Raw genomic sequence first — 26,832 nt, forward strand, 5'->3', positions numbered from 1 at the left:
TCAGAAGGCTGTGCAAAAACCATCAAACAACCTCCTCCTGGTTAACCTATCTGACAATTTTAATTTAACTCTCTTTTGTGCTTATCAATTAGGCCAATCACACTTGGAGAAGTATTATCATTTGAGCACAATTTCCAAAGGAAGAGTTGACACTCAGAAATACTGTAGGTGTCATCTTCTAGTTTTGATTAGAAGTTGGGAATATTTGTCTTGCTTCACCTTTACTGGATATTAGGGAATATCAGAGGAGGTGGTTGTGTGGTTCAAGACCAACCTTCTGGGCCCATCTCTGCTATATTCATGTTTGGGTTATCTGCCACAACCACATAAGTTTAAAATTTTATTTCACTTTCTTACTCTGAGAAAGCTGTACATGCAGATGGACATCCAGTTGGTCAGCATCTTCTCAACCACAGATTCTGTCCTCCTCAGCATAAGCTTAGGGTTTTTAGAAGCAGAAGCATCAATGAGATCCACCAAGAGGTCCTTCATAATGCTGGTGTAGTACTCTAGTTTTCCATGCAATGCAATGGTAAGCAGAGAGGCTAGGTTGCATCTGAAGGAAGAGTTAATGAAGGATACTGAGATGGATGGAACAAGGCGGGATTCATCAACCAACATGAACAGAAATTAAAACCATGGTAACATTCCAAATTGTTTTCACAAAGCCTCTGAAAACTGTTAAAGTTTCAAGCCATTTGTATCACAGCTGTGCATAATCACATTGTATTATGCCACCCTTTGATAGAAATGGATGCCAGTCGCTCAAAGGGAAAAAAAAAACCTATTCTGGCAATTTGTGTAATAATAGAGAAGGTTAACACCTGCAAGTTGAAAAACAGCATAAATTTTAAAAAAGAAAGGAAGGAACATTAAGACATGGTGTTTGAGTAGCTATGGTATTTTTTTATATGCAGAGCCTTAGATGCAAGGCTTACTCCCTCTCGGGTCTGTAATACTCTAGCCATAAAACTCTCAGGCAGCCATTTTCATTCTGTTCCTCTCTTTGCCCCTTTAGACATTCCTAGTTGCCTTTTCTTTAAACCAGGGCATTTCTCATCTGTCAGTCAAAGAAAACATCATTTCTCTTGTTGATGTTTACAGAATGCACTTCAGAGAACTTTAATATTGTCCTATTAACTCTTAACACCAAGGTAGTGACACAGGAAGAGATATAAATGACACTTAGGGGGCCTCAAGAATAATGGGAAAGAGATAGGTCAAGAGAAGTGAAAAGAAAACTGTTCTCCAAGAAGACCAAACATAACATTCTTTCCTGCTCTCCTATTTTGGGTTTCTTGAAATATATGAAGAGGAAATCCCTTATCTTCTTCTGTTAAGAGGTGTGGCTTGGCAGAGTCATCACAATGTCTCTAAGGTGTAATTTAGCAACAACTTCCCTTTTCCTTACTCTTTCAGGAACTGGAAGGTCCTAAGCACACAACCTCTATGGATGGCAGAAGTTCTCAAATTCTGGAAATCCTAGCAGTGAGTGGGTCAGTGTGGCCCATGGCCTTTCATCTAAGATTTCCTCTGTGCATTATTTCAAGAAGCAACAATCAACAACTCATTTACTATCATCTCTAACTTCCCTCAGACTTTACAAAACCTGAGCAGGTTAGCTACTTCCTTTAAAGCATGGGATGGATTAGGGCTTTTTAAACAGCATCTGGAAGCATTCAATCCTTGATAAGCACAGATATCCAATTCATAAAAATAGAGACCACTTTCTCAGACAAAATCAAGCAAAACTTATGTTTATCAAGGAAGAAGCATTTTCAGATGTTCAAAAACAATACAGAGTCCTTCCAGGTTTTAAGGCGAAAGAAGTATGCAGCCAGCTTTGGGCTGGTCTTAAAATGCGAAGGTTGTCTTACCTGTCTCTAACAGCAAAATCTTTCTGCTGCTCAAGAGCATGGACAAAGACGATGAGAAAGTGCTTGTTGTTGAGTAAGGTGGAGAACAAGGCAATTCCTTCTTCCATATTGGGTCTACAGTTTTCAGGAATCTAAAGCAAAATTAAGAATTTGGATAAGACCATAGCTCTTGGTTTCATCTCTTCATATTACGCTAAATTTAGTTTTATTGTGTATTTTGTTTTGAACATTGGTTAATAAGGTGCAGATATTATCATTATTACAGCTACCATTCCTTCTCCTCTCATCCCACTCCCACTCCAGAAGGCTCTGAAGATATGGGTCATAGATAGAAGTTTGTTCAATACACAGATTGAAACAGGCAACAAATAGAAATTGCACTGAAAACACTAATATACTGGTCACATATAAGCAAAGGGAAATATTTCATTCCTCTTTGAGGCTGATTCATCTGATGCTTGACCCTCAAGCCACTCCAGACTAGAAGTTCTCTGCTGCGTTAAACCTCTTCCTTTTCAGAAAGCCACAATCAACTGGATTGAACTGGGACAAACCTTTCCAAAGCTAAGGGTGACAACTATTTAAAGCAAGTCTATCTGTCTTTCCTCGTGACATTATAGCAACAGAGTACCACTGCTCCCCCTTCATGGATTGCTGCCTTGTCATGGCGAAGGGGCTTGAGTAACTCACAGAAGCTAGGGGCTATGCCATGCAGGGCCACCCAAGATGGACAGGTCATAGTGGAGAGTTCCGACTAAACACAATCCACCTGGAGTAGGAAATGGCAATGCCATTCCAGTATCTTTACCAAGAATGCCCCATGATCAGAAACAAAAGGCTAAGAGATATGATACTGGAAGATGGGCCCCTGAGGTCGAAAGGTGTCCAGCATGCTACTGAGGAAGAGTGGAGACAAGTACAAGTAGCTCCACAGCTAATGAAGTGGTTGGGCCAAAGCCGAAAGGACGCTCATCTGTGGACGTGCCTGGAAGTGAAAGGAGAGTCCAATGCTGCAAAGAAAAATACTGCATAGGAAAACGTGGAATGTAAGATCTATGAACCTTGGGAAGCTGGAGGTGGTCAAACAGGAGATGGCAAGAATAAACATCAACATCCTGGGCATCAGTGAACTAAAATGGACAGGAATGGGCGAATTCAGCTCAGATAATTATCATATCTACTATTGTGGGCAAGAATCCCGTAGAAGGAATGGAGTAGCCTTCATAGTCAACAAAAGAGTGGGAAAAGCTGTAATGGGATACAATCTCAAAAATGATAGAATGATGTCAATACGAATACAAGGCAGACCTTTCAACATCACAACAATCCAAGTTTATGCACCAACCACCATTGCTGAGGAGACTGAAATTGAACAGTTTTATGAAGATTTACAACACCTTCCCAAAGAAAGATGTTCTTCTCATTCTAGGGGACTGGAATGCTAAAGTATGGAGTCAAGAGATAAAAGGAACAACAGGAAATATTGGCCTTGGAGTTCAAAACGAAGCAGGGCAAGGATAGAGTTTTGTCAAGAGAACAAGCTGGTCATCACAAACACTCTTTTCCAACAACACAAGAGGCGACTCTATACATGGACATCACCAGATGGGCAATATCGAAATCAGATTGATTATATTCTCTGCAGCCAAAGGTGGAGAAGCTCTATACAGTCAGCAAAAACAAGACCTGGAGCTGATTGTGGCTCTGATCATCAGCTTCTCATAGCAAAATTCAAGCTTAAACTGAAGAGAGTAGGAAAATCCACTGGGCTACTCAGATATAATCTAAACCAAATCCCTTATGAATACACAGTGGAAGTGAAGAACAGATTTAAGGAACTAGATTTGGTGGACAGACTGCCTGAAGAACTTTGGATACAGGCTCGTAACATTGTACAGGAGGCAGCAACAAAAACCATCCCAAAGAAAAGGAAATGCAAGAAAGCAAAGTGGCTGTCCAGCGAGGCCTTAGAAATAGAAGAGAGGAGAAGGGAAACAAAATGCAGGGGAGATAGGGAAAGTTACAGAAAATTGAATGCAGACTTCCAAAGAATAGCAAGGAGAGACAAGAGGGCCTTCTTAAATGAACAATGCAAAGAAATAGAGGAAAATAACAGGAAAGGAAAAACCAGAGATCTGTTCAGGAAAATTGGAGATATTAGACAAACATTTTGTGCAACGATGGACATGATAAAAGACAGAAATGGTAGGGACCTAACAGAAGCAGAAGACGTCAAGAAGAGGTGGCAAGAATACACAGAGGAATTATATCAGAAAGATTTGGATATCCCGGACAACCCAGACAATGTAGTTGCTGACCTTGAGCCAGACATCCTGGAGAGTGAAGTCAAGTGGGCCTTAGAAAGCATGGCTAACAACAAGGCCAGTGGAGGTGATGGCATTCCAGTGGAACTATTTAAAATCTTGAAAGATGATGCTGTTAAGGTGCTACATTCAATATGCCAGCAAGTTTGGAAAACTCAACAGTGGCCAGAGGACTGGAAAAGATCAGTTTATATCCCTATCCCAATGAAGGGCAGTGCCAAAGAATGCTTCAACTACCGTACAATTGCACTCATTTCACACGCTAGCAAGGTTATGCTCAAAATCCTATAAGGTTGGCTTCAGCAATATGTGGACCGAGAACTCCTAGAAGTACAAGCTGGATTTCGAAGGGGCAGAGGAACTAGAAATTGCTAACATGCGCTGGATTATGGAGAAAGCCAGAGAGTTCCAGAAAAACATCTACTTCTGCTTCATTGACTATGCAAAAGCCTTTGACTGTGTGGACCACAACAAACTATGGCAAGTCCTTAAAGAAATGGGAGTGCCTGACCACCTTATCTATCTCCTGAGAAACCTATATGTGGGACAGGAAGCAACAGTTAGAACTGGATATGGAACAACTGATTGGTTCAAAAATGGGAAAGGAGTACGGCAAGGCTGTATATTGTCCCCCGGCTTATTTAACTCATATGCAGAATACATCATGCAGAAGGCTGGACTGGAGGAATCCCAAGCCGGAATTAAGACTGCCAGAAGAAATATCAACAACTTCCGATATGCAGATGACACCACTCTGATGGCAGAAAGTGAGGAGGAACTAAAGAACCTTGTAATGAGGGTGAAAGAGGAGAGCGCAAAAAACAGTCTGAAACTCAACATCAAAAAAACTAAGATCATGGCCACTGGTCCCATCACCTCCTGGGAAATAGAAGGGGAAGATATGGAGGCAGTGACAGATTTTAATTTCTTGGGCTCCATGATCACTGTAGATGGTGGCAGCAGCCACGAAATTAAAAGATGCCTGCTTCTTGGGAGGAAAGCGATGACAAACCTAGACAGCATCTTAAAAAGCAGAGACATCACCTTGCCAACAAAAGTCTGAATAGTCAAAGCTACGGTTTTTCCAGTAGTGATGTATGGAAGTGAGAGCTGGACCATAAAGAAAGCTGACCACCGAAGAATTGATGCCTTTGAATTGTGTTGCTAGAGGAGACTCTGGAGAGTCCCCTGGACTGCAAGGAGAACAAACCTATCCATTTTGAAGGAAATCAACCCTGAATGTTCACTGGAAGGACAGATCCTGAAACTGAGGCTCCAATACTTTGGCCATCTCTTGAGAAGAGAAGACTCCTTGGAAAAGACCTTGATGTTGGGAAAGTGTGAAGGCAAGAGGAGAAGGGGACGACAGAGGATGAGATAGTTGGACAGTGTCATCGAAGCAACCAACATGAATTTGACACAACTCTGGGAGGCGGTGGAAGATAGGAGGGCCTGGCGTTCTCTGGTCCATGGGGTCATGAAGAGTCGGACACGACTAAACAATGACCACTGCTCAGCTGTGCGCATAGTATTCTTTTCCTTCTTCCTGAAAGAAATTTAACAGCAGAAGAATTTTCTGCTGGGGCAGAATACTTTCAATTATATCTGACAGAGCTTGAAGGGGAAAGTGTTGCAAAGTAATTTGGTACCTGGAAATATTTCTTTTTTGGTGCTCGCAGCTATTAAGGCACTTGTAACTTCTGATATCGCTAGAAATTAATTCCCTCCAAAAGGACCTATCATTAACAGGCCTGCTTAGGTCTTGCAAACTGAAAGCCCTGGTTTTCTTTTATTACATTAATCTATCCCATGTTAGGTTTACTTCTTTCCCTACTACCTTCTATTTTTGCTAGTACTGATGTCTTTTCCAGGGAGTCTTTTGTCATTTTATGATATGGCCAAAGTTCAACAGTTTCAGTTTATTCCTTTTAGAATCTAATGGGAGTTCAGGTGTGATTGAATCTAGTAGGCATTCTTCAATCTTGAGAGACTATGGTAACGTGCTCTGAATAGAGGTCTTGGAACAGCATCTAGTGTGGCTGAGAAGGCCAATTCTCAGAGTGACAATCCCTTCCACACTGGTTACAAATGCAATCTGTCCCCTGTCCAGCTTCCTGATTTGGCTGGTTTCAGGACTGCTTCTTTGCCTCAGACTGCTGGACAAGTGTCTCTTCAAAATGGGAGAGGTCATGAAGCACCGCCTGCCTCCAGGCTGAACACTCAGAAATCAGGGTTTCCCATCTGTTGAGGTCCATTCCTAAGGCCTTCAGATCCTGCTTGTAGATATCCTTGTATCACAGCTGTGGTCTCCTTCTGAGGCGCTTTCCCTGCACTAATTCTCCATACAGGAGATCTTTTGGAACCTGACTGTCAGCCATTCTCTCAACATGCCTGAGCCAACATAGATGTCACTGTTTCAGTAATGTATACATGCTAACATGGGTAGCTGTGGCTCCTCAGCCTTGGAAGGCAGCCCATCTAGGAGAAGGAAAATTCCAATTTCAAACTGCCACTGCCTTGTGGCTATATCCACTGATGGAAAATGCTTCAGGAATGAACCTCGAGGCAAAATTCGGAGTTGGAGTCCCGGACGCAGTTCATGCCGTTCTTGCAACTCCTGTGACATCGTTAGAACCAGTTGTATTGGCTCTTGCCTTTCCATTGGACTATTTCAGTGCTGCTTGGGTAACAGCCTATCCTCCATATTATTTTACCCAGGCTTCATGCTCTGAAGAGGACACAGTACAATAGTCCCTCGAGACTGAAGTTTGCCTAATCTGAACATGCTAAAAATTCCAGCTCATTCCAGGACTACACTATTTGGAACTTTGACCTGCCAGATCATGCCAAAAATGTGTTGGCAACAACACATATGGAAGGTGTTCAGCTTCCTCTCCTGCCATGCACAAAGGGTCCCGGGCTCACTGCAGTACGGGAGTGTACTCAGGACACAGGCTCTATAGACCTGGATCTTGGTATATGCCGTCAGCTTCTTGTTAAGCCATACCCTCTTTGTGAGTCTAGAGAACATGGTAGCTGCTTTGCCAATGTGTTTATCAAGCTTGACATCTAGAAAGAGAGTGTCAGAGATCATTGAGCCAAAGTACACGAAATCATGAACAACCTCCAATTCTTGTATAGAGATGGTAACAGAGGGAGGTGAGTCCACACCCTGGCCCATGACTTGTGTTTTCTTCAGACTGATTTTTAATCCAAAATCTTGGCAAGCCTTACTAAAACGATTCATAAATTGTTGGAGGTCTTCGGCAGAATAGGCAACAACAGCTCCATCATCTGCGAAGAGGAAGTCCCGCATGCATTTCAGCTGGACTTTGGTCTTCGCTCTCAATCTATAGAGATTAAAGAGTTTTGGATTGGATCTACAACCCATTTATTTGTCTTTTTAGCAGCCTGTGGCTGTTGTTCTCTAGCACTCTATTCTGAATAAACTATTTCCCCACCCCCACCCCATCAGTTTTCTTCTTTTTCCAGCTTTCAAACTTATGCATAGTATCTGGGAATGTGATAGTGGAGATGGATCTTTATGTTGGTCTCCACCAACCCCAGTGCTCTTCCCCCAGCTCCCAAACTAATGACTGTCATGAAGATTTCTTTCTTCAGTGACAAGAACAGGTTTTATATGTTATTTATTCTACTCTTTCCCCACCTCAAACCAAATTGAGCTTCCATTCTTTTTAAAATGTCTATTTAATTTTCTCTTTATTTTAAAAACCATAAAAAAACAAAAAATAAAGACCACACAGAGACACACCTGGCTTATATGATCAACTGTAAGGACTCTGGGAGGCCTCCTGGAAGTATTAATGACGTGACTTCACCGAGTACTTCATAGATTTGTAGTGTTGTTAGAACACTTCTGTGAAACCACAGCCTTTCACTATAACTTTATAGAGAATTCTGGGGAAATTACATCATTTTTCTAGAGTTCTTCTGGAGCACTTAACATTCACTGAGATAAATCATGTGTGTCACCTTGTGGTTTGCATTTTGATTTTTGAAAAAGAGAAAGAACTAAGTTTTTTAAAACAGAAAGAAAAAATAGTTCAAAGGGAGATTAACCTCAAAGACGTTTAAGGACACTATATGGCAAAACATGCAAAATGTGTAACATAATGCATTACTCCAGCGTAGCATGTAATGACAAAGCTCATGGCCAGTTTAGTGGTCAAAGCAATGATGTATGCAACAGTTTCCTTCTCTTTTCTAGCTATCTTCCAAGCTCTGGTATCTAATACAATGATAGTAGCAGCAATTTATTCCTAAGAGAGGTCCAGCTCTTCTACTGAAAACAATGTCTCTAGACATTATGAACAAAGATCCTTGGCTTACAGAATAAAAAATAAATTACTGGTACTAAATGTGATAAATACATGACATCTTGAGTTGCAAACTGAAGACTGAATGAAGCAATGTCTATCTAATAGCCCATTTCAACACCCAGCAGTTACTAGTTTACTTATTTTAAGGAAATTTAGCTAATCATTTTTACTGCCATGGAGCCAAACTTTGTCAGACTAGTGCCTTCTTTCCATCAGTATGGAATTGCCTTACTTCCGATGCATTCCTTAACTAATACAATAAAGTATTACCCAAACAACACTGCAACTGCCTTCTTAACTGGATTTACCAAAGAGTTGTTTACCTTCCATTCCCCCAACAACAATGGGTGAGTTTCTTGGACCTGTGACCCCATCTGGGAATTGAGCTGCTGGGAAGGCAGAATGTAACGCTCCTCATAGAGTGAGGAACACTGAAACAACACAGAGAGAGAAAAAAATCAAAGGATGTTTTGTTATTTGGCAAAAGGAGGCATGACTGACTTCTTTATGTCTTCAAGTACCATGCCAAGAAAGCATTTTATTAAAGAATAGTAAGAAGAGGTGTCATAAGGACTCGAGACCAGTTACAAGTAAGAAGCAATATTTTATGGAGGCTTTACACTCTTAGCAAGAGGCTTCTGAATGAACAAATAAAAGAATTTTGCAAAATGAATGAACCAGAAAAAAACAAGGCATTCATAGTATCGAGTTTATGAACTGGCCGATCTGTCATCCATGATTCTCCTGTAAATATAGGATTATTCAAGACTAAACCACAATCAGTAGCTTACAGATGTTTGTGTATTTCACTCTTCTAAGGCAAAAGTGGAAAACTTTTTCTTTCCCTTATTGTTTCACAGCTGCCAAAGATTTTGTGTTACCTTCAAGAAAATGCAAATTTTGCTCCCAGAATAAATGTGAGAAGAACAAAGTTGCATGTCATTTTTATACATTCTTCCATTATTCTGGTTCTAAAATTCAGGTGTACTAAGAAGTATATGGAAGCATTGTAAATGCTAAATAGATGGCACAGGTGCTTGGAATAAGAAAGGTAAGATCTAGGGAGCAGGAATCACAGGCAAAACACAGGGAGCTTTCAAGATATAAAAGCTCTGCTAAAAGCTATGACTATTGCAAACAATTTCCAACACCAGTTTGGGTTTTTAAAGCCAGACGTCATGCATGAAGTTTACTGTTTTGCCACAACTGAAAGAGCTAGGTATTTCCTTTATAAAAATAAAAGCTCATATTACCAGAATCTTTGGTGAAAACCCTATTCTGTATGCTTTCATGTGGGAAATCATGCAAGCCTAGGCTCCAAATTGCTGCATTTTGGGGTGGACCCGATAAAGCAATGGGGCTTGTGCCCTAAAATACAACCAGCAGCTAAATAATGAACAGCAATTTGCCATCAAAATTTATGCAGTTTGCCTTAGAGAAGCATAAACTGGTAACAGGACTCTGGTCTGTATTTTTGTGCTATTTGCCATATATAGCGGATGCATGGAGTACAGAGTCTACCATTGTGCATTGACATATTCTTGACAAAAACTAAGTTAATGGAATATCTAAACAAAAAGAAAGGAAGGAAGGAAGGAAGGAAGGAAGGAAGGAAGGAAGGAAGGAAGGAAAGCAAACATGAAAAACACTTCTCTCCTACATCAGTGAATCACAGCTGGTTCAATGATGCAGTGGTGCAATTAAACCAATAGATTAATGCAAAAAAATAAAAATAAAAACAAGCAAATCCATACAGTGTGTTTGATGTAATCTTAAAAAACCATAAACAAAATGGAAATAAAGCAGCTCTGTTATTATATTCATGGATCTGGGACATGTAGATCTGAAAGTAGGCATCGTTGGATATGGTGTCCAGATATGATTTGACTTAGCAAATGTTTGAATATGAAGCTGTCTTCTGTTACAGAGTTTCTGAATTAGTGCAAGAACAACTGTCTTCCTACTGAACACCTAAGAAAAAGCACATGACCCAAAGTGAAAGCATGCTTGAACCTAAGTCTGTTACTACTTTGGACGCAGGTACCGTTTCAGTTCCATCTTCCCTAATCATGTAGCCCTGTTTTTCTCATGGATCATTTCCCTTTAGATGTCCAAAAATAAATAAATAAATAAATAAATACGTCAGAGCAGATGATGGAGGATGGCTTTTGCAGGCTTGTTTAATGTCTTGCTTCAAAATTATTGGAAAAATGTCTAAATTACACTATAAATATGGAGCAAAAAAAAAAAGGCAAAGGAAAAATAGAACGGCAAGTGTACAGCTAGGAGAAACCAGATACCATTAGGTCTCCACAGTTTGCCACACCTCCTTACTTTGGGAAAGAAAGTCCGAGTCACAAAGTACTTATATTCCAGGAATGGAATCCCTTGGCTGCGATTCAACTCCTTCGTCAGGTCTGTCATATCTGTCTGAAGTTCAGCAAAACCTTATTCCAAGAAACCAGAAGTACAACAGTGACTTTCATGTTAATTAACACATACACTGTTCTTTTATGTCACAGCAGTATGGCAGTACGCCTACCTCCTTTTTAAAATGAATGCTTCATCCTAAGTTTTTCAGGATAAAATAGTTGTGAATTTTGTGAAAGCTTATGGGATGAAACTTTATAAGTCATTTCCTCCCCCCCCCCCAATTAGTTTCTAGATGAAATAATGTGTTAAGCTTGGGATCAGTTGATCCTAAAGCATCATCAAAACCTATTTGTTAGATAAGAGATGAAAATCCAAAGCTTTCTCTCAGCCATCAAGTTATAGCTTTAGTAAGATTATACTGTAAGGGGAGATGGAGGCCACAGACAGGAGCAGACCTAGTGCGCCTTGCTCATCACTTTATAACTCACAATGTCACTAAAGTAGAAGCTTGAATTTTCTTGCAACTCCATGAGGCAACCTTTAATTAACTTTCCTGACTTTAATCCAGCAGGCTGAGGTTAGCCCACTGGGTTAGAGCATTCATTCGCAAATTTCATCAAACTGGAATTTAAGTCACAGTTCAAGGCTTCAACTTCCCTTTTCTTAACAACACAACACCAATACCATTTTGCAATTCCTAAGAGATTTGATCTCAGTCCCAGGGTTTGGAGCCATGGACAGCGCTGTTTGGGGGCATTGTTAAAAGCAAAAGAGCAAAGTGTGCTGCTTATTTACCGCCCCATAGCGCTTCAAGCACACTCTGGGCGACTTACAAGTTAATAATGCAGGCTAAAGATTGTCCCCCCCCCCCCCCCCCGCAAGCTGAGTACTCATTTTACTGACCTCGGAAGGAGAAAAGGCTGAGTGAACCTTGAGCCGGCTACCTGGGATTGAACCCCTGGTTGTGAGTACAGTTTTGGCTGCAGTACAGCAGTTTAACCACTGTGCCACAAGGCTCCTCTCTATAAGAATAACTCTGAAGGGCATCTCAGGATTGCAAACTTCTCCAGAGTGTGACAGAAGGAAAAAAATATTTGCTGCCTATGGTCACTAATTCCGAAGAGTCAAAGCACAGCTATTTACCTTTGCGTATTTCTTCCCGAATCTGGGATTCCATCTCTTCCATCTGCAACAGAGTTTTCTGCCAGTAACGCTCTGCTCTGCGGCTCTTGGTGCAAAACACAAAAAGGGCTGGAGAAATAGATGGGGGGGGGAAGGGGCACATATCCAAAAGAGTAAAAAGTCATGACAGAGATAGTTATGCAGTTTAATAACTGAAACAGCACTGGCTTTAATGTTATTTATTTAGAAAGGGAGCAAAAGGTGTTCTTTGCAGCAGTGAGAACTGCTATTCATGAACCAAATGGAAAGGGAATATTCCTAGAGGATCAAGAAGGTTCAATTTTCCTGAGCAGAAAAGCAGGTTCTATTGTAATACTTGAGGAACTCTGTTTTGGATGTCAAATAAAATTTTTTGCATGGATGGCAGCATATCTGTGAGTGTTGTCTGTCTGTCTGTCTGTCTGTCTGTCTGTCTGTCCAACTTACATTACCAAATAAGCACAGAGTAATGAGGTGTGTGGATAATTATGAAGTCAGTAATATCAGATGCTTCCTTTTGTTTTCTTAGTTTATTATCATTACACTGTCCTTAAACCTATCTTCTCCCTAACGGCCACCCTTTGCAACTCCCTAGAGCCTACCTTGAGAGGGGAAATCAGAGCATCTGGTAAGGATCTCAAAGTAAGGGCATGCAAGTGTGCATGAAGACAGTCCTAGCTGTATCCCTGTCATCCACCTTTCTGGAGAGAACTGTCAAAAGACATACTTGTACTGTATCACCCTTCCTTTTCTCCAGTAGAAACCTGTGACACACTGCTCTGTGGAACAGAAGGATACACTATCATCTTCTGATGTGAGAGACCAGCTGCAAATTCCACCGAATGTTGGCAGTAACTATGGCAAGAGGGAGTCCTTCTCATCCCAAGAAGTCACATAGTCCTGCTTTAATGTTACATATGAATTGCATCAGTGACTTTAGCCAAACCCTATGTTCCCAGAGTACTTTAGTTACTCTGAGAACATAGTTTAAGCTCTTGTAGACCCTGTTACTATACTAATTTTTAGTACAGCAAGAAATCAGACATTTTTATTAGGCTCGTGCAGTAAACTTGGTATCAGCCCATAGTAGCATGTAACACAATTGTGTGCAGGGAATGAAACAAAATGCATTGAAATAAAAACAGTGTAAGTAGGAATTTGTAATTTGATTCTTACTATCAGAATGCTGCCAAGTGAAAACATAATAAATTATGACCATCATCCATTGGATATGTACACAAGCATAAGAACTGTGAGAAGGTGCTGTAGCTAATTGTTGAGGTGCTGCTAGCATGTCAGTCACCTGTCTGATTGTGTGTCTAATTGCACAACCAGCATGCACCTGGCATGTGCTTAGCACTACATCGAATTAGCCACCATTAGCCACAATAATTTCCACAGCTTGTCTTGCACACATGTAGATATCCAATATGATTTTCACCTGTATTTACAGTATACTTGCATAGCACTATAAAATCAATGGAAAGCTTTCAAACTTTACTTAAGACAACAAGAAAAGTAGCAATTCCAGTAGCATCAGGTAGCAATTCCAGTACTCAAGACAACAAGAAAAGAAGCAATTCCAGTAGCATCAGGAACAGTCTAGTAAAAGTAGATACATATTTTGGGCCAGTAAGCAGAACAGACTTCACAGGGTACTGTATTTTTGTGTATGTGGAAAATACTAGCAAGGGTGCAGCATAGCTTGCAGAACATGAGATAAAAAAGACTGAATTGGGATTGCTCAAATGGACTCCCAAGTTTCAGAGCTACATGGAGGAAGAAGAAAAAATCATAAGTCCAATACTTTGCCAGAGCACCAAAATACCTAAGACTGGTTCTGCTTCATTCTTTGTGTTTCGGTGTTTAGCTTTGTTCCATTTCAGTATTATAGACAGTAATCTTCTTGAGTCCAACTTTCAAACTATGGAAATATTCATTTTGAAAGCTTATACAGTATTTATTTCTAGCTGAAAAGAGGATTATATAACTAAATCTTTGGAATCTCTTGTGTTTAGAAAATGCTTGCTTATAGGAAGCCATCAACGAAAAGTAAGACTTTGCCTCTTACCTACGACTGAGAGCAGAAGTAAGATACTACAGATGACAATGGAAACAGTGATAGCCGTCTCGCTTCCTCCAAGGTGCAACATAGCAATTGTTTGATTGAATTTCCCAACTTGGATCTAAGAAAGAACAGGAAGGAACCATCACCAGATTATTTAATGACAAGATAAATGCAGTACAGAAATCAGGGGAGGGATGCTCTGCACAGACAAATGAGCTTAGCAAATTATATCATTTCTGGACCTGTAATACTCAGTAAATCACAATCCTGTAGTTTAGTAGCAAGACTTATTTTTATTGGCATTGTTAGGTCTGCTGGTAGTTGTCAAATCTGCTGTATTATGCACCCATGTATGAAAGAGCATGGGTTGAAGTATGATGGTCTCCACACATATAGGTAGTAATCATATGGGTATTAATGTAGAAGTAGAACTTCTATGAAATCTGCTAGCCTGGACTGTTTAAACTTAAGTCTGGAAGACTATAGTTTATATTCTTGCTCTCAAAAAAATCACTGTTAAGAACTTGCTCAGGTGTGCTCCGTCCACTAAGCTTATTCTAAAAAGCATCAGTGCCCTTTCATTTCATTTCATTATTTATTTATTTGATTTATACCCCACCTATCTGGTCTACTCAATGTCATGTCCATGAATGAAAGTGAAATATATATGTCCCCAACAGAAAACAGCAGGACAGAGTAAAAATTCAGGGGAAGCATTAAATTTAGAGGTTATCTCAAAGACACAACATATGTTAACTTATAATCTACTTTGGTATTTTAAACTGAAAATTATAATAGAAATTGATGTAAAAATACATAAACATACTATGCCTTCTGAACACACACACACACACACACACACCAGTTTAAAGGGAAGGCAGTCAGTCACTATAAGATTTTGCTTCTACACAAGAATTAAAAGACCACGACTTTTTTTGCTTCCAACAGAATTAGACCACCCCACAAACCCCTGTGTTTGATGAGTCAAAAACTTGCAGTTTATTTAAAAGTCTTGTATTCTGCAATAGATGTAAGATTTGTCAAGTAAAATTACAGGCCTGAGCAGAATGGAGTATATTAATGAGAAGCCATAATGAACAGATGTGTTAAAACTGAGGCATGATGACTCAGCAGTGCTGATGCAACTCATGGATGATGCAACTCATGGATGATGCAACATGTAATCTGATTGGTCCTGTATATGTATATAGGTGTGAGTTGTACAGACAATGTATCCTTCCTGCTTGAGATGGCTGTTACACGTTATGCTGCCAGACTGCTGTAAATACTATACTCTGTAAATACACGTTGGTGGAGGAAATGCTGCTGGAGTGTGTGTGAGTTATTTCTGGACTGCCTGGACTGCGAATTACTCTGCTAACCTGTGATTTGCGCTAAAAGAACGCTAACAAGGTTTATGCGAATGATATGGTTTTTTAAAACAAATCACTGTTAAGAAGAAAAGCACCTCCACAATTTTTTTGCAACAGAAGTGCTGAAATGCTAAAAAGGAAGGAAAAGCTGTCATACTCTTACCCAACAGGAGAAAATTTGAATTTTTTTATCTCATCCATGAGAATGAAATAAGCAAAGATTTACATCCCTAATGCATGACTTCGAAGGTCTTTTAAGTAGCAAATACAGCCCTCACTCAGTTGCCCTGAGGGAGAATTATTCAGAGCCAATTGATTCATTTTTGCAACAAGATTACAGTGCCAGCTTTCTCCTTGAGCAATACAATAACATCTGTAATGCACAACAATACTCAAACTGTGTTTTGTAACATAATTCGCATTTTACATCTTTCAGACATCTGATATGGAACAGAACGAAAACACACATAGCATTTTAAATTGTGAATATAGTTTTATGAATTAATTATGAATAAAATTTTGTGTATTAATTAGATGGGGGGTGTGAAAAGCAGTCTGTAACTGGAAAACGTGGATATGAATAAAGTCAAGTTTAGAAAGTTATGACAATTCTCATTCTATATCACCTGCATCACTCAGAGCATTTCTATTTTGTCAGACAATGTCAAGAGGTTCTAAATATTCTATTTATACATCCCTAGAGGCATTGCTCATAGCCAACATTCTCTCTAAGCTATGTGGGTGCATGTCTGTGCAGTGCTGCATCAGTGCCCTGCACCCTCAGCCAGTGTTGCTGCCCATTTGGTTTTGCTTGCGAACAGAACCATGTGCCCGGTGGGGCGGGATCCCCATCCGGCGCTGGCAGAAAATTATAGGGAATGTTGCCTGTGGCCCAAATCAAAATCACACCTTCTTATAATGGGTATGATGTCATAGATGCCTTGTGACTAGACTGCCAATGGTGGGGAGTGGCATACCTTCTATCGTCATCATCATCATGTTAGAACTGCAAAGCTGGAAGAGACCCTATGGATCATCGTCTGCAGCCCCTGTCAAGGAGGCAAAGAGAGAAATCGTACTCCCAACCTCTGGCTTTGCAGCCAGAGACCTAAACCACTGAGCTATCCAGCAGTTCCACAAGTGACTGTGTGTGTGATATATATGCTTTTCTACAATGCAGCCAGGAAAACACCTGAGCCTTTCATTGAGCATACAGCTCTACAATTCCCCTGAACACAAAAATAATTTGCCAGTAGCTACTGCAGTTATTTAGCTGTTTTAAAATGGACTGAGGAAAACATTGGGATTAGAAACTGCTGATGAATTAGTGACAGCTTGGAGAGTCGAGAAGGTTTGGGAACAAGAGACCAGGCTGGATAAAGTGTGTGTGTGTGTGTGTGTGTGTCAAGGTTACCTTTCTCTGCTCTGCCCACATGGGTCCTCTGTGCAGCAGCAGCAGCCAGCAAGACCTGAGGGACAGGGAGCAGGTGGCCTACTGGGATTCCATCTTTTCACTGCGTGTCACATTCCACCAGTTTGGTGGGTTTGAGTGTGTATCTGAAGGTGGGTACGTAGGAATGTATAGGGATTGTTAGTATATCACCCATTGTGCTACACAACAGTATCCTATCCAGAGCGAGCCAAGTACATTTCAGGGATTGTTTGCCACAGATTCCTCAACTTGTGGCAAAGGATTCCAATGTCTATTCGGAGACAGCCTTATCAGGAGTGACTCAGAACTTCACATCTTCTTTGACAACTATAGGTCTGTCCAAAGAGGTATCTGGCCTTACTTGTGCAAGGCACAGTCTGAGTCTATTTTTTTCTGTACAACGATTGAGGGTGGATGAATTCTCTGCAGTTCCATTGTCATGGAGAGAAGTTTCAACTCACTGTAACTCAAAGCCTTCAAGGGAGGAATGATTAAAATGTGTTCTTGTTGGTCTGCAGGATCTCTAGCAGCTTTCGCAGTAGTCTTCTGGCTCATTCTTCACAGTAGCCTTCTGGCTTATCTTCCTGGGATGGACTTGAAGGACCTTTTTTTGCAGTGATTTCAGTTCTTCTGTAGGAGAGAACTCAGAATATGGTGCTAGTATATTCCTATAATTTGACACAACTACAGGAGGCAGTGGAAGCTAGGAGGGCCTGGCATGCTCTGGTCCATGGGGTCACGAAGAGTCGGAGACGACTAAACTACTAGACGACAACGGTATTCCTATTCAATGCCAGGAGGGCCTGGCGTGCTCTGGTCCATGGGGTCACGAAGAGTTGGACATGACTTAACAACTAAACAACAACAAGGGCTTATACAGTGGTGCCTCGCTTAATGAGCACACCGTATAACGACGAATTCGCATAGCGATCCCTTTTTTGGGATCGCTAATGCGAAGGCATACCGACGGTCCCAATGGGCAGAAACTGCATTGCGATGTCGGGCGATCAGCTGTTCGGTGGTTCCAAAATGGCCGCCGGATGACCCAAAATGGCCACGTGCAGTGTTTTCGCGCCCTGCCCTCGCTTACCGAGGGTGCGAAAATGGCTGCCGCTATGGGGAAACTTCGCTGAACTGTGAGTTTTGTGCCCATTTGGATTTCCCCGTTCCGCATAGCGATGTTTTCCCATAGCGAAGGTTAATCCGGAACGGATTAACCTTGCTATGCGGGGCACCACTGTATTACGAGCATCATGAAAAATCATACTAGGGCTTATTTTCAGGTTAGGTCTTATTTTCGGGGAAACAGGGTACAGTATTACATTTTTAGCTGTTTCAGAATTTGTTTTCTAAGCTTCCTTGGGTATCTTCATTAGGAGAAAGTAGTATATAAAATAAAATGAAATAAAATACACAAATTCCTGACATCTTTCAATGCCATTATAGGCTACCTCCTTCTTCATCATCTCTATATTATGGAACTTAACTGCTGTTCAGGGGAAAATCTAGTGATGGGAAGCTTAAACATATAACCAATGGAGGAATAAATTGCCCAAAGAACTAAGAATATATCCAAATGTCAATTACACTTTTTCGAAGAGATAGAAATGAGGGAGGAAGGGAGGGAGAGAGAGAGAAAGGGAAGGAGTGAGGGAGAAAGAGAGAAATAAAGAGAAGGAGGGAGAGATGGTGAAAGGGGGATGGTACCAGTTCTTTGCAAATTCAATTGTAACTTGACTACAAGACTCTGTGAATAGATGATAACCTCAGCAGAGATTACTAGGAACAGCCAGAAATTCCACATCATAGCAACCAACCAAAAATAAAATAAAGGATATTTGATCCTAAGACATCCATGCAACTAGAAGTGTCATTCAACATAGTCCCATGTGCCTTGTGACAGTAAAATGCCTCCCGTCCCTATCCAAGATGTTAGGCTCTGTGTTTACAAATACAATTTAGCTGTGTGTAAACTAATTCATCAGAACTGTCATTGGGAACTTCCCTGGTGCAATTTATTTCCTTTCAAATGTTGTCACAAATCAGCTGGTTCTGATATTTGCCATGTGCTTCAAAATGTTATTTTGTGACATGATAACCCTGTCATATTTGTCAAGAGAAACGCCTATTGAGTCCCTACTTTTTAAAGTCTTTTCTTTTATAAACAAACATATAATTCACATGTCCCATTTTTAAAGACTTTTCACTTAGAGCAGAAAAAGAAATGTACACTAATTTTAAATCTAAAAAATTAAAGACTTTAGATACAGAACACAATTAGATACAGAACACAATTATGCAAATATTCTTAAACTCGTAACAAACTTTGCCAAAGTTTTCAACATAAAATAATGGTGGGAATGTAGCAGCCAGTATCTTGAGGTTTCACATGCTTTGTCTAAGGAAACTGCAGTGAAAAGTTTCAGTTTCATACGCTTGATTTTTAAGAAGTTCTTGCCAGCTTACCCTGAACTGATATTACTGTAAAGTGCAAAATTCCAAATTCTACACTGTAGTCCATCTTTTGGATTACTGTAACTATTATTATTATTGTTAGCATCAATCATGTAGGTAGCTAGATATCATATGCAAAAACAAACATGCTTTTATCAAGGTTGGAATCTAAATTTTCATGGTGGAGGAGAGAAGAAAAGGACAATAAAAGAGGGGCAAGAAAGGCAAGTATAGTGAGAGATGAAAAAATGTGAATATAATCACATGCATTTTAAGATTGTCATTTAGATATGAAGACTAAAGATTAAAAAAACTGACATTGGGCAGCAATCAGCACTGAACAATTCCTGGAGAAGAAGCAGATATATAAAGCCTCAATCTAGATTAGGGTTTAGACGAAGGTGTTTTGACATTAGGTTAATCCCTTTCTCCTTGCCCAAATCCACCTGAACTAATTCTGTCCTTGAAGCTGAACATAGAGCATCTTCAGGGGAAATGGTGGCTAGAGTGGCAGTGGAATTTTTCTGCAGGAAAATGGAGATTTGGAAGATTGAGTTACCTCCTATTCCACAATGCAATTCTGACTCCACTTTACTGTGTTTTTTTCCCCTCAGAAAAGGAGGGGCTCATTAGAAAGCATGTAAAATAATCCCAACATGTAGCTTGTCCTGAAGAGATTAAATTGATGGGTTCATGGCAAACATAGCTTTTTCCACAGGGATCTGGTGATGGTTTCACCCAAATATTCTTTGAATGAATTCCAAACACAAGGGAAAAGAATATTTAATACAGCAGGAAGCCTGAGAAGGTTAGAGCTGATAAACTGAAAATAATGAATAGGGATATTGTATTCTCGAAGGCTTTCATGGACGGGACCTGATGGCTGTTGTGGGTTTTTCGGGCTCTTAGGCTGTGTTCTGAAGGTTGTTCTTCCTGATGTTTCACCAGTCTCTGTGGCCGGTATCTTCAGAGGAACAGGAGTAGGAACTCAACAGAGCATGGACAGAGTTCCTACTCTTGTTCCTCTGAAGATGCCGGCCACAGAGACTGGTGAAATGTCAGGAAGAACAACTTTCAGAACATGGCCAAAGAGCCTGAAAAACCCACAACAATCAATAGGGATATTTTTGGAAACGATGGGGAAAGGATAGGGTGAAGCAAGCCCATGGAAATCTTTTAAGGTGTAAGGAGCTTGTACCCTCTTTGAAGTGAATTGCGAAGGGCCAACAAATAATTGAAACTGTGTGAAGAGCAAGCAATTTTGGCAGTAGCCTTGTGGTATAGTGGTTAAACTGCAGTACTCCAGCCAAAATTCTGGGTTCAATCCCAGGTAGCCAGCTTGAGGTTCACTCAGCCTTCCATCTTTGTGACGCTGGTAAACTGAATATCCAGCTTGCTGGGGAGGGGCATAACTAAAATTGAAAACAGCCCAGAGAGTGTTTTGAACGTAGGGTGCGATATATACGTAGCATGCTTTTCTTTTCTTTTCTTCAGAAAAGTGATGTAATTCAGCCTTGGCTTCAGTGTGTGAGAATAAGATTTTGTAAACATTAATTTTCCCTTTTCCTTTTGGATGGCAGCTCTCAGAATCCCTGGCTGTGCTGTTTGAGAATTCTAGGAGCTCTAGTTTTAAAAGTTACATTTCCAAGCTCTGGTGAAGTAGTCTGTCTGAAAAACATCTCTCCTACTTAGATTGTGCATTTTCTGCAAGGAAACCTCTTTCAAGGAACAGCAGCTATGTGTTTATGTGCTCTGGGATAAGGCATACATTGTTCCAAAATACGGAGCCCCTGGGTCATATGCCTGGCTCACATTATGACCTGCCAAAGCCTTTAGAAATCACTCAAGTTTATCAACAACACTGCAATACATCCTTGATGTGTACATCTAGCCTGGAGATAAACAGGCTGCTAAAATGACAAGCGACTAATGTAACTGATACCCACTTTTCAGGATAAGGCAATTTGTTGTTTCCTGCATAGTCTATAAAATCAGGTCACAAACCCCCTTGATTTTTTTAAAAAATCATCCTTTTTTTTCAAAAGTTCCTACTGAAGATGGAATTTTCTCATTTTATAGCCCTCTTTAACAACGGGTCAGGAAATTCAGGGTCCTGATATTCCTGCTTCTGTCTTTCTCTGGAACGGAATTTTGTTTATAAAGACTGAAAACAACTAAAGAGCACTAACTTCTCCAATGCAGTATTTAGAAGCACTGGTTTCCTGTGAATATTCTGTTCCCCATTTGTGAAATACTCTAGTTCTAGGCATGGTTTGTCTACAGGTTTCTAAGGTCCTAAGAGACAACTTCTCCCTCAGTTAAAAAAAACTACATATGGCTGTCAATTTAATATTAACACATTTACTGGAAAAAAGAATCACCGGGGTTCGGGGAGCAGGCAAAAAAGAGAGAAAACTGTAGGTTGTCCAGCCTTGGAGAGAATATCTCCACCTGTCTTGGACTGTGAACAGCTTTAAAGTTACTCCTGAGAAACCAAACACTATTCCAGAAAATAAAAGAAACTACAGAGAAAGCAGTAGAATTAGAGACACAGTCTGGTAAAATGGTAATAAAAGCTCATAAAACCACAAATGGAAATCATCACATCAAAGAAAGTTTTGACAGAGGATGAAAACCTCCCAGGGTGGGAGACTGAGACCTGAGAATACAACTTTTCGAGGGCTACACAACCACTTCCATCAACCTGACAGGCAGGGAAAGGTAAAACTGGAGATGACAGTAAGTGTATTCTCCCCCCCCCCATATGTTTTTAAAAATTCAACAGCAAGATCCTCACTTGGACAACATGCATGGGGAGAATCCTTACCCCCTCTTTTTTCACCAGGTTCACAGCCCCCGCAATGGAAAGGTTTCATCCTTCCACTATCAATGATAACCCCCACCTCTCCCGTGGCTGTTAGGTTAGAAAAGTTTCTGCAGGCACTCTGGGAGATTTGTCCCTAAGCCTCGTCACCGCGAAGGGTGAGCAGATATTAATCAGGTTAATAGCTGGAGAATGAAGCCCTCCCCGCCAACCTGCTGTACGTCTGATGAAAATTGGAAGGGGACATTTAAATAAATGTATTTAAAATACAATATGAAAATTCTAACATCTGACGAAGTTCCCAATGACCCATTTAGTCTCACATGTAAATTGACCCTAGGAAGTCAACCCTGATAACTGATTTTTCGAAGGCAGGAGCTGGCTAGAATGTACAACAACCCCCATACATGTCTCTTGATTATAATATAATCCCTCACATCTGCTTAGCCCTTAGCTGCCCTACTGAGCGCTACAGCAAGAATGCCAGTTCACATTAAAGTGCTGAGAATTACCATACTGATTATACAAAAGCAGATGAAGACCAAGCATTTTTAAAGTAAAAAAAAATTACAGTAGATGATAGATTGTGCCGATAATTTAACACCATCTTTCTGTCACTTGGGAAGAGACCAAATCCTCTATGCAACTTTGCTTTTATTTAATATACTTATCCTTGGCAGAACCAGTTACTTCTTAATTGGACATGATACTATATGCCTGTCATCAGTGTGCTTTAGTTACTCATGGCCTGAAAGGTAACCTATGTCTTTCTTCATTCTCTCCTTCTCCCTCTCCCTTTGCTTCTTGCCAAGGTTCTGTCTCATGGAGAATCACATTTTACACTGACAAAGAAACATTACCCAGGGTATAGCAAATAGGCTTCAGTCTGAGTCACAGTTCAGAAGGGGCTAAATATGATAACACCCCAGATAATAAGATCAGAAGACACATGGAGCAAGTGCAAACCCACCCGTGGTATTCCTCAGCATATCTCTTTGACTTCGCTCATATAAAGGATAGCTGCTGCTATCCATTTCTCATGGAAAAGGAGACAACTGTTCAATGAACATATTACTTGCATTCCCAGCTAAAACCCACCGACATTCTTCTTTACTGGTCCATTAATTTTAAGACTGCCCTTCATGGCAACATACGTAACACTAAGAGCAGTACATTATAAGGTTGAAGTTGCAGATGTTCTTGGATGACAGTGATAGTTTTGATCCTTCCTCGAGGCTGGTACCAGAGGGTTCAGTTGAGGGAGGCTGTTTCGCCCCCTTGGGTACTGCAATGTAGGGTCCATCATCTCCCCTATCCTGTTCAACATCTATATGGGACCGCTGGGAGGGATCATCTGGAGTTTCTGAGTTTGCTGTCATCAGAATGCAGATGACACACAACTCTATCTCTCCTTCTCCTCAGCAGTGGAAGCTTTCTGAACCCTGGAGCATTGCCTGGCTGTCATTATGGATTGGGCAAGGACTAACAGGTTGAAACTGAATCCAGATAAGACAGAGGTCCTGGTGTTAGGAGGGACCCCTGATCAACTCAGTGGTAGTCTGCCTAGTCTTGATGGGGTCACACTCTCCCTGAAGGATCAGGTTTGTAACCGATATCAGGTTCGTGTGCTGTTGGACCAGGCCCTCCCAATGGAGAACCAGATCTCAGCCATGGCCAAGTCCACTTTTTACCAGCTGAGGCGGATCGCACACCTTCAGCCCTATCTTGACACGAAGTTCCTTATAGCTTTAAATCTCATATTGGGAAGCTCCAAGTGGCCACCTCAAGGGAGGCCCAGAAATCAATCACTCGAAACTGGGCGTTCTCTGTGGTTGCCACTTCACTTTGGAACTCCCTGCCACCAGAGGTACAACTGGTCCCATCCCTCCTGGGTTTTAGGAGGTCACTGAAGACCTGGTTGTTTTCCCCAAGCCTTTCAATAGTTAGCCACTAATTATGTAATCTTATGTATCCCTTCTGCCACCTGCCTGTCATTATTTTTCACTGTTGTTTTATTGTTTTTATCATATTTATTGTTGTTTATGACTATGTGTCATTTTGTTAGCTGGCCAGAGTAGTAGCCTAGCTACTAATTGGGTGGGATAAAAATATAAGTAAGTGAGTAAGTAAGTAAGTGAGTAAGTAAGTAAGACTAAAAATAGTAGAAAGACTGAAATAGATAAAGCCTGTAAAGAACAGAAAAATTGCCAAACACATTGAATCCAATGGCAGGTTGCAAATTCTATGCAAATAAGCAGTAGTAAACTATAAGATTGTGCTAAGGGGAATAAAAATGTTCTCTTCTCCCTGCAACTGCCCACATGTCCACCTCTAAATCTTCTCAAAAACGACTTCCAATCTTGTAGTGCAGATTTACAGGGTGCTATGGGAGCTGCACTGAGAAAAACAGGAAGTCCCACTTCACAAGCAAATGTCAGCTTGAAAACTTATAGATTTTGCAATTACCTATGTGTTGCTCATTGCTATGAGGGCTGGCTAGAAACTAGCCACTGCCTGGTCTTAGAAGTTTTCCCCAAATCTGGACAGAGTTCTAAGAATGACACAACTGATCTAGAACAACACACCGAGTATACACAATTCGTCCTTAACTTAAATAAAGGGAAGTCTTTTCTACAACCAGGAAACTTACAGAAACTCCTATCTAACTGCATTATCAACAAAACTCCCCTTAGCACAACAATACACACTAATCACCCATCTACAGGAAAAGACAAAAGCCTATCTCACAGCCATAAATACTGCACTCCCAAGCCAACTACACCAGAGCACAGAGTGCTGTCCTCTGAAGATACCGGCCACAGAGACTGGCGAAACGTCAGGAAGAACAACCTTCAGAACACAGCCAAAGAGCCTGAAAAACCAGAACAACCAAAACTCTTTATTCTTTTTGCTGAAACTGACTAACCCTGCTATCCTGAAAAGTTCTGACCTTTAATGATAATTAAAGAGTGGTCGTATTGACCGGATAGGTGGGGTACAAATAGAATAAACAAACAAACAAACAAACATAATTTTCTTAAACATTAAAACTTGTTCTTTATCTTCTTAAAAAAAAGGGGGGGGGGTTGAAACTCCTGGGCACTGTGACTAAAGCCAAGTTTTATGATGCCACAAGAATGGAATGAGATATAAAACAGATCAAATACATAGCAAATGCTTTTGTGTTTCTTCTGCTTACCGTAACAGGGAGTTGTCTTTCCGAGGTGCTCAAAGATTCATTGACTGAACAGTGAATAACTTTGTCTGAAACTATTTGGATTTCACAGGAAATAAGGCCAATTTTAACTTCATATTCATTGCTTTCCAGTCCAAGGTTGTCAGGCTCTTTCTAATCATGAGGGGAGGGGGAAAACAAGAACAAGAACAAGTGATGTGCCCATCAACAGACCTTAGTCTCTTTATACTGGCCAATTCTAGAAAGCTTAAATAGTCCCAACATTTCTGAAATAATGTTATTGACGCCAAAGCATCCAGCAGGCATCCTGTATTCTTCCAAGGCAGACAGGAAATAAACCACCCTCTTTGCATTCCCTGCTTTCCTATTTTGGATGTGATGGAGATGAAGAGAAAAACAAGAAGTGTTTCCAGCTCCTTCCCAACTCCCGGGATGGAAAGCAACAGAGCCAAAAAGCCTTAAATGCTTGGGAACAGTGCCTTTCATCTTCTCCTGGTTTAGTACACCAAATGATATCTGATTAAAAATACTCATAAGTCCAAATACAAAACTGGATGAGTAAGAAGTGAGAAGGTGCTCCAATTGCTCACTGCTGAGTGCATTATACAATGCTTTTGAAGTACTCCGCAAGTACAGTCTACTGTACATTAAAGCCTCCATACAGCACTGTTTCTTGTCCAAGTCATTCAAGTTCTACTTTGGCTACATTTCCTTCTTTATGTAACAAGAAACTGCCAGAATAGTGCAAGGGGGTTCTTTTTAAGCATGATTTTTCAACCTCCTTTCCTCCCACCAAATGTTCTTTATTCTTTTGTCCGTTGTTTCTCCTATTCTTGGGCTTTTGAAAGAGTGATGTGGGCAGTTTTCAACCACATATCTAAATTTTATGGGTATTTCATGGACTATGAGTCAGGTCCTCCTTCTCATAAGTATCTCTTAATCTGTACATGTCATTATATATACAGCAGCTAGCTGCCTCTGAACTGTCATAGCTAGCTGAAATTTTGTGAGGTCCCAGTCAAGGCTAGGTATTCCTCCTCATTCAGTTCTACTCCATATATATAGTCCCTCCATTGGAAACTATAAAGAATTTCACGAATAAGTATTGCTCTTCTTTCCTCCGCTTTTAAAAAAACTGATCTGACTAGCCCAAGAAACAGAACAAGACACAGAACCAAGCACCCAGTCTTTATATTATATGAATGGCTGGCATAATATGAATGCACAAGAAACAGGAATACAAATGTCAAATACTTTTTTTCTATCTGCCTTGTTCAGAAAATGTGTAACTTGGCCTCACATCACTAGCCTGTGCAAATTTTTACATAACTGTGAAACTTGTTTATCAGATACAGAAAATTGGTTTTTCTTTCATTTCAGCATCACATCAATTACATTTAAGAAGGCTCA

At 40.5% G+C, this 26,832-nt stretch overlaps 1 protein-coding gene across 1 annotated transcript in view; it reads right to left on the reverse strand.

Annotated features, from left to right (window-relative positions):
- Positions 1-26,832, reverse strand: part of PLXND1 (plexin D1) — a 224,745-nt gene that overhangs the window by 53,976 nt on the left and 143,937 nt on the right. Inside the window, exons 19-25 of the mRNA XM_072989488.2 lie at positions 25,426-25,575; positions 14,147-14,261; positions 12,058-12,165; positions 10,876-10,988; positions 8,865-8,972; positions 1,878-2,008; positions 358-556 (exon numbers count right to left, since the gene is read on the reverse strand). Coding sequence (XP_072845589.2) covers positions 358-556; positions 1,878-2,008; positions 8,865-8,972; positions 10,876-10,988; positions 12,058-12,165; positions 14,147-14,261; positions 25,426-25,575 — 924 coding nt within the window. The remainder of the gene's footprint in view (positions 1-357; positions 557-1,877; positions 2,009-8,864; positions 8,973-10,875; positions 10,989-12,057; positions 12,166-14,146; positions 14,262-25,425; positions 25,576-26,832) is intronic.

This window comes from Pogona vitticeps, chromosome 2 (genome assembly GCF_051106095.1).
Source record: "Pogona vitticeps strain Pit_001003342236 chromosome 2, PviZW2.1, whole genome shotgun sequence".
Lineage (NCBI taxonomy): Eukaryota > Metazoa > Chordata > Lepidosauria > Squamata > Agamidae > Pogona > Pogona vitticeps.